This window comes from Aphelocoma coerulescens (genome assembly GCF_041296385.1).
Source record: "Aphelocoma coerulescens isolate FSJ_1873_10779 chromosome Z unlocalized genomic scaffold, UR_Acoe_1.0 ChrZ, whole genome shotgun sequence".
In the NCBI taxonomy this organism is placed as follows: domain Eukaryota; kingdom Metazoa; phylum Chordata; class Aves; order Passeriformes; family Corvidae; genus Aphelocoma; species Aphelocoma coerulescens.
In genome coordinates, this window is record NW_027184085.1 from 19,200,484 (window position 1) to 19,214,814 (window position 14,331).

At 39.4% G+C, this 14,331-nt stretch overlaps 1 protein-coding gene across 3 annotated transcripts in view; it reads left to right on the forward strand.

Annotated features, from left to right (window-relative positions):
- ZSWIM6 (zinc finger SWIM-type containing 6) overlaps positions 1–14,331 on the forward strand; it is a 110,796-nt gene that overhangs the window by 9,719 nt on the left and 86,746 nt on the right. The window contains exon 2 of one of the 3 annotated variants that reach the window (XM_069001336.1): positions 869–966. The exons of 1 other annotated variant lie outside the window; for it this stretch is intronic. In XM_069001336.1, coding sequence (XP_068857437.1) covers positions 894–966 — 73 coding nt within the window. In that variant the 5' untranslated portion in view covers positions 869–893. Of the gene's footprint in view, positions 1–868; positions 967–996; positions 1,087–14,331 lie in introns of those variants that run through there. One more of the 3 variants, XM_069001337.1, reaches the window with a different exon arrangement.

The window sequence follows — 14,331 nt, forward strand, 5'->3', positions numbered from 1 at the left end:
GATAAATGTAAATGACTGTTTGGTAGCAGGGAGCAAAGATGTGTTTAGGAGTAAACAATAGTTTGTCTTATTGAATAATATATGCTTGAAGAGAAGGGAGGTGGTAAAATACTGAGTAAAATGCTTTATAGATGAGAGGGTGAGAAATGGGGAAGTGGTGCTGCCTGCGATAAGGTAGAGGTCAAAGATCTCACTACATACCTGATGAGGTATATTTAAGGAGGACATAGTCTGAATGACTGTTCCCTCTACATGCAATACTTTTAATGAGTATTAGCAAAAGCATGGAAGCTGATAGACTTTTTCCTACAAAATGAAACACGGCTTTCAACTTAGCTGTTCTGTAGCTTTTGAAATTGCAAAATAGTTTTAAGTTATGAAGTGGGTGTCCTCTCTTTTCAACCTTTTGTTCCAATTTCAGTTTTATAATAAGATGTATCTGATGCACAAAGATAATACTCTAATTTTTCAGATAATGCTTTCTGTGTATTGGAAGGGTGTTTGTCAGATTTTACTTTAGTAGAAGCTATTTCTGCTAAGTAATGATGGAAGCTTGACCAATGGTATAACAGAACCACTGACTCTTCATCTTGTGCAACCGTTTGAAAGAGATTTTTTCATAGCATTAATCATTCATTGATAAAATCGTAGACTGTAACTGAATTTCATTCACTATAAGCCATAGCCAAATTGTAGTTTAATTCTCCTGAAGAGACATTAAATGGCTTAGTTTTATAGCACTGTATATTGCAAAAAGAGACTTGTTTTCTTATTTTGGTGTCCTGTTTCCCCCCCCCCCGTCCCCTCCACCTCCAGTGAATATTTATGGTGCCCAAACTTGTGAACAATTTTTTTTTTTTTTCCCCAGAGCCTATAAATTGTTCTGACCTGGGATGGGGAGTGCAGACAAGGATCTGATGAAGAGTGATACGCAGCTTCCTTCATTGGACAGTTCTTCTGACAAAAGTAGGAAATAGGAAGGGGGAAGAGGAAGACAACTGTCAGAGTTGCTACAGTGGTGATCAGAAGGACTAGAGAAATTTTTCCTGCGGATAAGGAGGCATCTGGAAGTCAAACTTAACATTGGTAGGGGTATAAGATAAGTGGTGAAGACTGAAAACATAGGTCAGATGTGAGCATTGTAATCTCAGTACCTAAGAGATCCAAGTCTTGTTGCGCTTAAAAGGAAGGACTCGTGTCTGTTCAGCAGGACAGGGAAGGGTGCTGATGTCAGAAAGCTGAATACTCCCAGTATGTAGAATAAGCTTAAGGGAGCAAGATGTCAGTAAGATCAAAGCTGCTTCTTCCTGATACTCAAAAGTGTGAAATGATAGCTAGTGAAATGTTAGCATGGATGAGTGGAAAGAGATGGGAATCATGGGCATGTGCTTCAGTGCATCCTGCCTGTTAGGAGGTCCATCTTCCCCTCCCTCACTGAATAACAAAAGGAAGTACAGATCAAGCGTTGAGAAACAGCTACTGAAAGGAGGAAGCAGAGGAAGATGACTGAACAATGAGACACTAAGCTGTGATTTTAGGAAATAAAAGGAGAAGCACAAAAATCTGTAAAAGTTTAAAGTTGTAGGAGCGGAATCAACATTTTCTGGAAGTGCTGAAAGGTACAGGAACCTCAATCCAGAAGACATCACCACTAGGGACCATGGTGAGAGCCATCTCAGAGTGATGCACTGCACTGGAACCACCAAGGGCCCAATGGCAGAACCACATTCCAAGCAAGGGCCTTGGTGTACTCAATGACTTCGTTGTGGGAGTGAGAGGGTGATGTGGGCCAAGATGGTGATGTGATATAATGAAACCACCTCAGGCAAAAGTTAATGGGTGAATGAGGTGGGAGAGTCTGCAGCATTAGAGTGGAAGGAGCGCCTGGCATACATGTAGGTTGATTGGTAGGCATAGGGGGTTTTCTATAGCGGTGTTTTGCTCCAGGAGCTCAGGAGGTATAGCATGTCATGCAGCCTTGGTGAGGCAATAAGTGTTGTAGTAGGTAGTGTAGCCTAGGGATTGGGGTGTGTGGTGTTTGAATATGACAAAGTCAGAGCAGATCCACTTCTGTTGCAGTTGATGCTGGTTTGACGTATCAGAAGAAGAGTGGGAATGCTGTATTTGTATGGTGAACTGGAGGTGGGGCGGCTGGAGGGACCTTTGATGGCTTACGCTCTGCAGAGCAGACTGCCCTCACACCATACTCTCTGCATTGACCAGCTCCTCTTCCACGGGTAAAAGCACCTTTGGTCGGCTACCTTCTGTCAGGAATGGATGTATTTGCAAGCAGGGGGCCATTGTGATGTTTGTGGGCAATGTGTGCTGTAGGTATCTAACAGTGGTGTCCAGCATGGTGGTGATGGCTCGCAGAACCTGATGTGGTGCAGTGACAGAGGGCCTCCACTGACTTGAACGATGCGTGTCAGGTGTTTGGAGGCTCTTGTACTAGCCTGCAACACCTGGATAATGTGGTGTGCTGGACAAAGGCTAAGATTGGTAGTCTCTGCTCTTTGTAAATATGGATTTCAAGCTCAGCTACAGGCCTTATGTCTTAAGGTTGGTAACCTTAGGTTGCCTGACAAAGATCATAAATGACAAAGGCCTTAAACTCTGACAGAAGTTGTAACTATATTTCCAGTTATAATTTAGCAGAGTTACCACTCTTGCCCGTCCCTTTTCCTAGGGAGGGGGCACATTCCTGGTTGACCAAGCTTGCTGCCCTAAGGAAAGCTGCCAATACAGAAGCACAGTGTGGCTGTGAGCATGGGAGTTCTCCAAGAGCCTGTTCCAGCAGACTTGCAATCTCTTGTCACTCAGTGAACTCCTCCAAGGACAGACTACAAAACAGGCCTATCAAAATAATTGTTTTCCATGGTGAAATACTTGTCATGAATATGGTAAATGAAAGAACTGACTCATTTGCTGTGCCATGACTCATTTATTTCTTTTTGCCTCATTGTGTAACTCTTAGAACAGAAAATGCACATTGCTGTGCTTATAACTTGTATTTTGGAAAGGTTTTCTGTCATTGCCATTTGCAAACTTCACCCACTGTGATGACCATTGTGTTATTCACCCTGAAGTTACGTGATTGCTTTAGGCTGGCTTAAATGCAGGCTGCTGTCAAAAGAACACTGCAGTTCTCAAGCTTTCAGCTTGTGCCAGGGCTTGTGGAGCTGTGTGGTGAGCCAGAGGACTGGCCTGCTTATGAATTCAGATCTCGCTTGGTGAGTTTTACCTGGTTTATTGGCCAAGAAAATGCTACTCTTAATGCAAGGGACAGAAGATTGCAAGAGGGGGCACTGAGGAGGGCAGGGCTCCTTTCTGTGTCAGTAACACTGGCCTAAAGTGGTCTTGAAGCCCTAACTGCTGCCAGGGGAAAGGAAATAGCTGCTGTGCTTGGGAGTTCACCTGTGGTAAAACGCAGCCTGTTTCTTTCAGAGCCACCAGCAGAGGCCTTTCCTGAGCACAGGTTGTGTGTTAGGCATATATGAGTGAGCCGTTTTCCATATCACTTCATCCACAGTGGGGTTGTTTTTGTGGCACAAAAACTTGGCTAAGTGATGACTACCCCTCCCACACTCCACCAGTGGTTAAAAGAAAGCCAGACAAATGTTTACTTTAGGAGTAGAGGAAAGGGGAAGGAAATACCTAACCATTTAGTCCAATTGTACAAATTCATATCTGTCTATATTTGCATAGCTGTTGCCAAAGGTACTTTTTGCCTTCAAAGTTCATACATTTCCTCTTCTTTTGTGGCAGTGCTGAACTTCAGCGCACTTATAACAGGGACTTTCAAATTTAATTTTTTTCCTTATTATGCAGTTATTTGGTGACCAAATTGTGTGTTTCATGTTTATTTTCATCATAGCTGTTGACCTGTTTATTTTCATCACAGCTGTTGCTAAAATAAGTGTTCACAGCTTTTTGCATGACTAGACCTGCTGAGCCAACATAACTAAGAATGAGAAGACTCTTCTTTATTTCTTGAACTTTGATCTGTTGCTGCTCAAGAGTCCCTGGAGGCTGCAGGATTGTGGTAGTGTAGCAGCGACTTTAGGTGTCTGGCATGGTGTTTTTTTACTGGTAGTAATGCTTGAGAAAGAGCTGATGGAGCACAGTGTGGAGATTTCAAGCAAAGTTTTTAGGGCTGGCTTGAAGGTGAGAAAAAGTCTTACTGCTTATAAAATAAGTATTTTTGATATGGACTTTACAGAGAGTCTGAAATAGCTTTGTGGTGTTCCAGTATCATTACTGCTTCCCCAAGTAGAACAGTAATTGAGCAGAATGGTGCTGCTTTTGTATAACATCCTTAGTCTGGAAGCTAAATGACAGACAGCTGCTTTGCTAAGTGAGGTGTGTTTACTGAAATGATCTGTTTTCAGGACTCAAAGCCAATGTGTGATCTATTCCAGATGGAACTAACTAGTTCAGAGCTTCGTTTGCCCGTAACTGGTGGAGGAAAGAAGTTCATGAAAGCCCTGTTGCACACTTCACAGTGCAGTTGAGGCCATTTCTAGGGCAATAATGGCTTTCCTTTACCATAATGAGAATTTTTGTGGGACTTGCCTGTCTGGGAGAGGGTGCTTTGGCTTTCTCAACTGCTTGCACGGTGGGACATCAAAGCTTATTACTGGCTCACTTTTAGCAGTAGCCTGCTTCAGTGAGAAAGGATTAATCTAGGTTGCTCACTTCCTAGAGGCTTCCTACAGTTCTAACAAGACAGTTGTGGCTGTCAGACTGTTGCAGGCATTCATGAGTGAGACAGGGAATCCTTAAGTTGTGCAAAACTTAACCAGGGTTCTTCACCTCTCTGAGTTGTCTCCTGGTGGAAGGGAGCCTGCATGACTTCCAACCCTAAAAGAAGCATCTAGATCCTTCCAAACCTCTGCAGGTGGTGTTTATTGTACATGTTTATCTAGGCTCCTAAGCGAAACATTTCTTATTTGAGGAAAGTGAACTTACGCAGTCTGGTATCTTTCCTGCTCTATAGCTACACTGCTGATGGTATTATAAAATTAGATGTGTACTTCCTGTCATACCTTGTTTTAGGCTCATCAGAGATGTTTAATATGATACTTTGGAAGCTGACCATGCCTTCTGCAAGCCAAGGTTTGTTAAAGAAGTACCAGCTTGAACTCTTGCCTACTTAGGAGATCGGAAAGCACTCAGGTGTATCAGTCTTTCAGTTTTTGTGCCAATTACTGTGGTTTCATGGTTGTCTTGTTTTTGACCCCTCCACCTCTATTCCTACTTCTGCTTTGCTATTTTGAAGATAAATACAATCAGGGGAAACTGGATGTTCAGAACAGGGTTTTGATCTATACACAGTGTTGTTGCTCACATGGAACTAACAAAAAGGAAGAAGAACAATCCCCCTGGGTAATGCAAGAGGTTCTTTAAACACACAGAAGTACAACAAAAGTGTTCAATTTTGAAGCCTGGGTAAATTATATTCGGCATAAGAAGCACAATCCCAGGAAGGATGGGACCCGAGTGAGGGAAGAGGAGAGGAACAGAGCTTGTAGATGTCCTTTACCTTAATGAAATTCTGAAGTTATTTCCTGTACTTTAATTTCTATATTTGCACAAATCCAGGATTGTAATTCATGTAATTCTAGAAAAAATATTTTGTTTGTTTTACTCATAATTGAGTATGTTTTATCTTTAATCTAGGGAAAGCTTTTTTGCATTTGTTTTACTGGAAACTCAAAATAGGGTTAAAAACCTGCGAGTTTTATGTGCTGCAGTTGAGTGAGTCTCTGTAATTCTGCTATGTGTAAAACTTACTTGGATTGGTGTTTCTTGATGGAACAGACAGGTCCAAGTGAATGTTCTCATCACAGCTCTGGGGTTGAGTGAAAGGGTTTGCCACTAAATCCCATGCACTTAGGTCTTTGCATACAGATTTGCTCACACGTTCAGAATTTTGTGAAACTGGTTCAGGAATCTTGACTTGCACTTGTCATCCTTGCCAAAGCCCTCCAGAAGTATTATGTAAATACCCTCACACCAGCCAGAGGTGAGAATGCTGCCTGTGGGTGCATGGCCAGAAGCTGCTGTGTTTCAGCTGCTCACTGTAATTTTCTATCTTCAGACCTTTATCTTTCACCTTCCTGGAAGACACTTGACTGCTTTCCACCGAGGGCTAAAGTCCTGTTGGGAGACTATGCACAGGGCAATTTCCATGAAGCAATGAATGTGCCACCAGGTGTGCGTGTGCATAGTTTCTTTTGTTTCTGCAGTAGGTGTGAAGCTGTGCAAGGTTGTTTGACAGTGGTGGAGAAGTTTAAGACAACTCTTGGATTTTAAATTTGAAGATATGAGGAGGCATTCCTACTGGTTTCAGATTACTACAATTTCTAAAATCTGTGTAGTTTTGTCCCCTTTGGTGCTGTTTGAATTCAGGCTAGAGTTTCTGCCAGTTATGCTGTGCAGATGGTAGGTTCAGTACATCTAGTAGTCTCTCCTTAAATGTATTCATCTTTAAAATTGTGTGCAAACTAGTGAAACTGCTTTTAGGACACAATTTCTGCTAAATGCGTCCCAGAAAAACTTAGTGTGCACAGTGATTTGATAAGCTTCCATCAAGATGAATCTGTCACAGCATCAGGATGCAAGTACTGGATCTGTTCTAGCTCACAATACTTGGGCAGAAACAACAGGCACAAAATTAATCTGGGTCTCTGAGAGGTGTCCTTTAGTATTATCTTCCCAAGAATAGTGCAGCACTGGGTAATAAAGAAAATAGAAGATGTTTTGTGTAATGATTGAAACCTTTGCTGTTCGGAGGCCTCAGAAAATTAAGGTCATTCAAATCACATGTATGAAAACTTGCTTTCAGATAGGAATGTCTGTTCTTGACTTAAACCATTGTTAACACTTGGTAAATTGAGATATTGAAAGCGGAGTGTCAGTTTTGGAAATACTGGCATCCCTCAATGAAGGAAAAATATATATTGAATGATGAATTATGGTGAATATACAGGTTCACAGTGTTTCTTATTGAGCTTCAAGATAGTTTCAGTTAATTTCTGTGTCTTCTTTCCCCCTCCCACATAGTAGTGAAGAGATGGAAAGACAAAGATAAACCTGAATCCAAAGCAGTTTATTATGAAAAGACAGTTGTAATTTAAATCACCTATTTGTAAGCAAAATTGACATTGATCTCCAGAGATGCAATGGTTGGGAATATTTTGAAATCCTTCAATTCTTAATTGCTAAAAACTTGAAATATATTCCTGATTACTGCAAGCTTTTTTATCTCTTTACATTCTGATTATTATGAATACAGTTTGACACATCTTTATTAAGCCTGTTTTTAATTTGATTCATACAGAGAGAGTGAACTGAATGCAAAGGAGGAGCCTCTGCTGAACACTGGAGTAGCTTCATTCAGCCTGGTCATTTAGCAAAAAATGTGTTGTCTCAGCAGAGTGGATAAAGTATGCGTGCTGTATGTTGGTCATCATTTGAAGTTTATACCTGAAATGATATACCACACTGGGAGCAGTACTATAATTGGGAGGTTATTCAAGAGAGAAAAAGCATAACAGGTGAATGGAATCTGTGACTTTTAACAAGTTCACTGAAAGTTATTAAGTTCTTGAGCATGCCTGAAAAGTAGAATAACGTATTTCTTCTGTTAACGGTGTTCAGAGTTGATAAACATTTGCCCTGTTAGATTTATATCTAGTCCTCTTAAAGCAGGAGCAAGACCTCTAGGAAGACCTTCATTAAGCTTGTGTGCTGATGATGACTGCACTGTTCTCGTTTTGCATTAGCAGTTAGCAGGGAGATTCGCTATTTTTTGGCATTCTGAAGTTAATTACATTTACTATGCTGTCTGCACAGGCTAATTTTGAAGGCTTATAAAATTAGGTGTGAGAGGAAGGGGAAAAAATCTTCCAGAATATATTGGAATAATTATGTGTTTTGAAGTCTTTTGTCCATTGTAAATACAGAAACTACTTGCCAGCTTTTGTTTTTTGCCAGTGGTAATAGGTTTCTCATACATCCACAGCTGTTTATTGTATGAACAGCTGACAAAAGCTCACACTTTCAGAGGTAAGGTGATCTGGCTTCTGAGTAGAACAAAGACCTTTGGCAGGGTAGGAAAGACCTTCCCCTCCTCCCCCACTCCCAGAACACAAATGTAAAGGCAGATGGCAGCATGAGTGCAAATCGGAAACATATCTGCAAACTTAATTCCCCCAATTGTGGTGTTTCTGAAGTACAAGGATTTATTTTTGTCTTACTGTCTTTAAGGATTTTAATATTTAGCAAATAAAACTGTATGCTTTTGTACGCTGCCTTTTGGATTAAATAAAAAGCTTTAATGCACAGAGAATAATTGTTAAAATGGAGGAATGGACATGCTTGCACAAGTGGTGTGATTTGTCTTGTGGTGAGGAGTGGGGGGGGTCATTTGGGTTAAACTAGATTAAATAAATAAACCCTGTAGGTCCTGGAGCCCTTGGGTTTTCCTGTATTCAGCATTATGTGGGAGTGTTATGGAAATACTTATTCAAAATAGGCAACCCCTGATGTTTGTAAACCAGTATCTGATGTGCTTACTTTTGTAATCTCCTTCCATAGACATGATGCCACTTATTTTGCATATGTGTTATTACTTAGATAACCTTAAAGGAATGCTACTTGCCTTCTCCTTAACTTTTCTGTGGGCCTAAACCATTACCACAAAATCTTGATCTAGCTATGTGACTGCTTTAGCTCCAGTGTTTTGTTTATTCTGCCATTTAACCCTCTAACTTGCAACAGTGTTTGGAGAGAACTTTGTTAGGAAGAAATGTTCCTTCTCCTTTGAAGGGTAGCCTTTACTAAATCAAATCAGGTTCTCCATTGACAAAGAAAAGGAATTTGACTGCAACAGCATGATAACAAGAAGGCAGCCCAATTGCACTGTACCGGACAAATGACATATAGAAAGTAAAGTCTTCCACAGATGGACCAAGTAGTGTTGCACATTCAGCTTGTTTGTTTGCTGAGAATAAATTGCTTTGCCTTGGAGAACAAAACAAAAAAGTTTTTATCACAACCTTCAAAAATTCCTGATGGGCAAAACAAAAAAGTTAGAGCAACCTTCAGATTTTCTTGAAGAACAAAACAAATCATCACAGCCTTCAAAATTTCTTGAAGAGCAACCCAAAAAAATTATCACATCCTTCAGAAATTCTTTAGAAACAAAACAAAAAAGTTTTTATCACAATTTTTGTAATTGGCAAACTGTTGTTTTTGTGCTTAGGTTTATAAACTGTTACAAATCTACCAGTCTAAAAAGTAATAGAAACTAGTTTCTTCTTTAATTTGAAGAGCATTTCTAACATGACATGCTACCACTTTTGAAATATGTGCTATTGAATGCTTTGGGAGTCAGCCTCGAGGAAAGAGGTTTAAACTTAGCTATGATCTCAAACAAAATAACTGATACTTAATATTAAAACCAAAACTACTCAAATTCACTAATTAGAATGAGTTATTACACTTCATTAGTTAAACTGCATTTTTTTATCTTGTTACATTCTGTCCCTGTCATGAGGTCTTAAAAATGTTATGGTTCTAAGTTCTGTCTTGCATATAGAAGACATTGAACTTATTTACAGCAGACTTGAGTGTTTAGGCTGCTTTTACAGAGGACAAGTGTGTTCATTGAAAATAGAAAACAATTTAAAACTGGTTACAGCCACCATTTTCTAGGTGTCTTACGCTGTTTTTAAATCACTTTGCTTTGCAATTACTCAACTATGTTGTCTGTAAGGAGCAAAAGCTAGTCAGAATTTAGGATTCTTGAAGGGCGTAGTAATGCATTTTTGAAAACTGCTTAGAACAGGTCACTGACATGTACAGGGTTATCAAAGCACAGCAGGCTCAATACTAAATGATACAGTGATTTGTACTATTCCAAATGTTCTGTGTTGGTGAGAACACTGAGCCGACTCTTGACATAGGAAGATAATGGATGGCAATCACTGATCACCCCACTAAGTCAAAATGACCTATCTCTAATTGTTGACTTAACACTCTTTTGTTTCCTTTCTTAAAATCTTGCTTGTGGCAAAATATGTCAGCTACTTAAGGCAATTTTTGGATTATATAGAGCAGCATATCTGGAACTTAAGGATCATTTTGGGTTCACTTTGGCTAGATATTGGTGTCATGGATATTCCCTTTCCTGCTTTTCTGGCCCTCTCTCCACATTATTGGTTTGTGCTGTGTTCTTCATCTGCTACAAATAAATAGTGGAATGAAGTTTCTTGTCCATGACCCTGACTGTTACAGCTTTTCATGACTCATGAAATTTGAAAGCTTCATTGTTTTGGTTTTTTTTTCATTTTGATGCTTAGATCATTCTTACTGCATTTACTATGGATTAGTTTTGAAACTTTGAATAAAAGGGGGAATCCACTAGTCTTGAAATGTGGTTCATTCAATGAAGATCTGTATGCGGTAAGGCATACTAAAAGCTATAGTTTGCTTTGCTTTTGCAGTTTGATTGTCTCTGTAGAAAGATTGGGGCTTGGTTGAACTATGCTGTGTCTGTATAGTATGTCACTGGACATCCCTGCTACTAACATACCTTTGGCTGCATCTGCAGTTGAAGAACATTAAATCTTGCAGTGTTGATGGGTCTTAAATTGAATTTGCAAGAATTACATGTTCCGTAAGGCATATGCTACTAATATGGAACATACTGAAAGCTGATTAAGTGCAGAAGTTAAATCTGATTTTCAGAAAGGGTGAAGTCAGATTTGTAGAGTATTTTGTATCTAAGTTTGTGCACAAGTGTATATAGCACAACAGCAGCTATGCAGCTAATACCTTTGTGCATGTTTGTATTTGTTGGCACTAAAATGTCCTTTAAGAAACACCACAAAAACAGGTCCTCACTAGTTTCTTTAAGGAAATTACTGCTCCATGAAGAATAAGATTCTTAAACAAAAACAACACTACCCCTTTTCTTTTGAGCTTTTCAAATCTTTTGGCAGGCATTAACCACTTGTGATTGTGTTTGTTGGCAGTTGAATTTAAGCTTTAGAGTTTTTTGACAATTATCAATATAGCTTAGTCCTATTGTCTCTTTGGGTTGTGTTGGGCTGTGGGTGTTTTTGTGTTTTGGGTTTTCTTGTTTGGATTGGTTGGTTTGTTTGTTTTGTCTTTTTTTCCTCTCTTTTTAAAGTGACTAGGTGAGAATTGAAACCCTTTAGTCTATTTTAAATTTTTTTTTTGGCAGAATTAGTCCAGGAAGAAAGCTAGTTCTGTGTCTGGGATTTTGAACTCTCAGTCAAGACTGAAGAATATTGACTAGCACACTGATATGGCAATAAATGCAAGGTCTTTAGGAGTCAGTAATTTTATTTGACTCCTTCCCAAGATTTCCCATTGAAGACATGGCCTGGCAGACTGGTAAGGAAGTCACTATGACAGTAAAAAGTGTTTCCTTCTGCTCAGGAGGAACTTCCTGTGTTTTACTTTCTCTTGTCACTGGGCACCATGGACAAGAGTTTGGCTCAGTTTTCTTTATGCTCTCCCTTTAGGTATTTGTACAAACTGAGGAGACCTCCCTGAGCCTTCTCTTCTCCAGGCTGACCAGACCAGTCATAGCCTTTTCTTTCTATGTGAGGTGCTTCAGCTCCCACATCACCTTTGTGGCCGTGTGCTGGACTAGGTCCGTGTCTGTCTTGTAATGGGGAGCCCAGCTCTGGACACAGCACTTCAGGTGTGGCCTCAGTGGTGCTATGCAGAGGGGGAGGATCACATTCCTTGACCAGCTGGCAGCACTCCTCCTGCAGCCCAGGATACCACTAGCTGCTTTTGCTTCAAATAACAATCAAAAGACAGCATTTTAACTGGTTCTGGTTTCAGACTACCCTTAAACCCAAACAAAAGCAAAATAAAAACACTTAAAAAGCAATCACAACTGCTCATTTACCCTGCTGGTGTAAATGGAACAATTTCCTTCCTAACAAGAGTTAGTTTTCAAGCTTGAATTTTTAATACCAGCATTAACACCATTCTGTTAGTGGACAGAGATCAGAATCGGTGCTGCTTTTATTTGTGACGAGCTACAAAATTAATTAATGAATTGCATATTCTTTGTTAGCCTAATGTTTTCTCGCCAGTAGTTACAGCTGTTTGTATGATTTGCTTGGATTTCTGCTTACTAGAACTTGGTTGTTTTGGTTCACACAGACAAGACTCTTGAAGCATGAGGGTACTCGTGTAAGCTTTACCTGGATTGCCTCTTTTCCCCACTTCTCTGGTTCCCTCAGATTATCTTGAATAGAGCAAAGTGGGGGTAAAGAGGAATTGAGACTATCTCTTGGAGAAATTTTGGCTATTTATATCTTCTCTATGCAATAAAAGAACTTGTTTCACTTTTTATTACGTGCTTTTAATAGAAGAAGAAGAAAGCTCTGTAGTGGTTTAACCTTCTGGTTTCATTACTAGCCTCAGCTGAAATGGAAACAGTGGTGTAGGTGGAGAAAGCTATCTGTAAGGATCTGTTCCTTGCCCTTTCTTTCCTCTCCTCGTCTCCCTTTCACCAGCAAATGTCAAGCTAGCTCTTGACTATTCCAGAATGTAAATAAATGCTACAAGGAATCTCCAACAACTAGATAATACCTAAACTCAAAAATTATAGCTGCAAAATACATGAGTGGCTACTTTCTGGCCAAATGCTGAAAAATGTTTCAGTGTAGAACAGAGAATGCTCTGTAAGTAAAGTAGTTTTCAAGTCAATGATTATTTGTCCTTAATAAGTATTATTTTTACAGGAGCGGTTTATCGCAGAGGAAGTGACAAGCAAGAAAAATAGCTGCAAAATTACATTTGAAAAGTGAAATTATTTGAAGTTTCTTTTCTTAACAGCAAACCTTTTCTTGAAAGTGGCCCGAGGCTCTCAGTTCTCACAGTCTGTGTGACTTCCATGTACAGCAAGACTTAGAGAATAAGCAATTTCATGCAGGTGAAGGGATAACTAAATACCAGCTGTGTACTGGTGACTTTTTTTCCCTGTTATAAAGAAAAGTTGGGTTTTCTGACACTTTATTGTGCCATAAATCGAGTCTCTCCTGATGGGAGAGAATTTACTGGAAGTCCTTGCAAGGAGTTTAAAAAATAAAGCGAGATGTCTTCTGTAGTTTCAGTGCTTCTAGATAGTTGTTTATTAAGTCTTGTCAGAGGAACTGAGCCACTAGCGTGACCCAGGTACAGCATAGAAGGAGGAAAAGTAGGAATGAGAGCAAGAGAGAATAATTATCAAGATTTACACAGCCTTTTAAAGATATTTTAACCAATAGTTACTAAAAACGTACATTATTTTCATTTTCTTACCAATTATTCAGTAACATGACTAGGAACTGTTTAATTTTCTATCCAATCAATCCAAACTACTTTTACTGCAGAATATGGAGTAACAAAAGAAGGAGAAGAAGGTCTAGAGAGCAGCAACAATCCTCCATTTTGATATTTTTTACTCTTATCTATTTACTATAAAGAGAAGCCTAAAACCTCTAAATTTTTCACCCTATGACAACCTTACATAGTAGTCTATCACCTAATTCACACCACTGTATTTTCTAGTTGTTGTTTGACTGTTAGTAATACTTTCCAAGGTTTAAAGCTATACCAGTGCTGTCCAGGGTAAAAACCCTTAAAAATAGGCAGAGAAATATTCTTGGCACTCTGGGTTCCTACCGTTTTCTGTTTGCAGTTCAACCTAGAAGATTGTTTTCAAATGGAGCAGCAGAAAACTGATCTGTGCTGCCTTCTGTTTTTCCTTCCATGCTGTTTGAGAAGTCACTTATCTTTGCAGAAGATAAATAGTGCAATAGAGTTTAGAGGGGAAAAAAAAAAGTTTGCTTCCTAAAGTTCAGGTTTAGGTTGTGCTATTGTTGTTCTTATAATAAACAGCTTTGTTCTTTCTGATTTCGATTATGCTTAAGAAATTCAGGTTGTGTTTCAGAAGTGCATGGTTGGAAGTCTAGAAAGTAGGGATAAAATAGATACAGATACCACCTTGCAGTCAAAGTTTTAGTCCATGCTTTTAGAAAAAAATTTGAAGTGCAGTAGTGATAGAGCATCACAGATGTTTGCAGGTAATTCTTCCTAAATAAAACAAAAAGAAGGAAGCAAAAACATGTTCTGGAAATAAGTAAGCAGTGGACTTATAACTCCAGTTCATGTGGTTGACCCTGTCTCAGAATTCTAATATATGCAAAAATCTCATGTTCTAAAATGGTCTTCCTTTGGGGCAACTTAGGCTTTATTTTCTGCTCCCTGCCCCAATGATGAAGATCTCCTTATGTC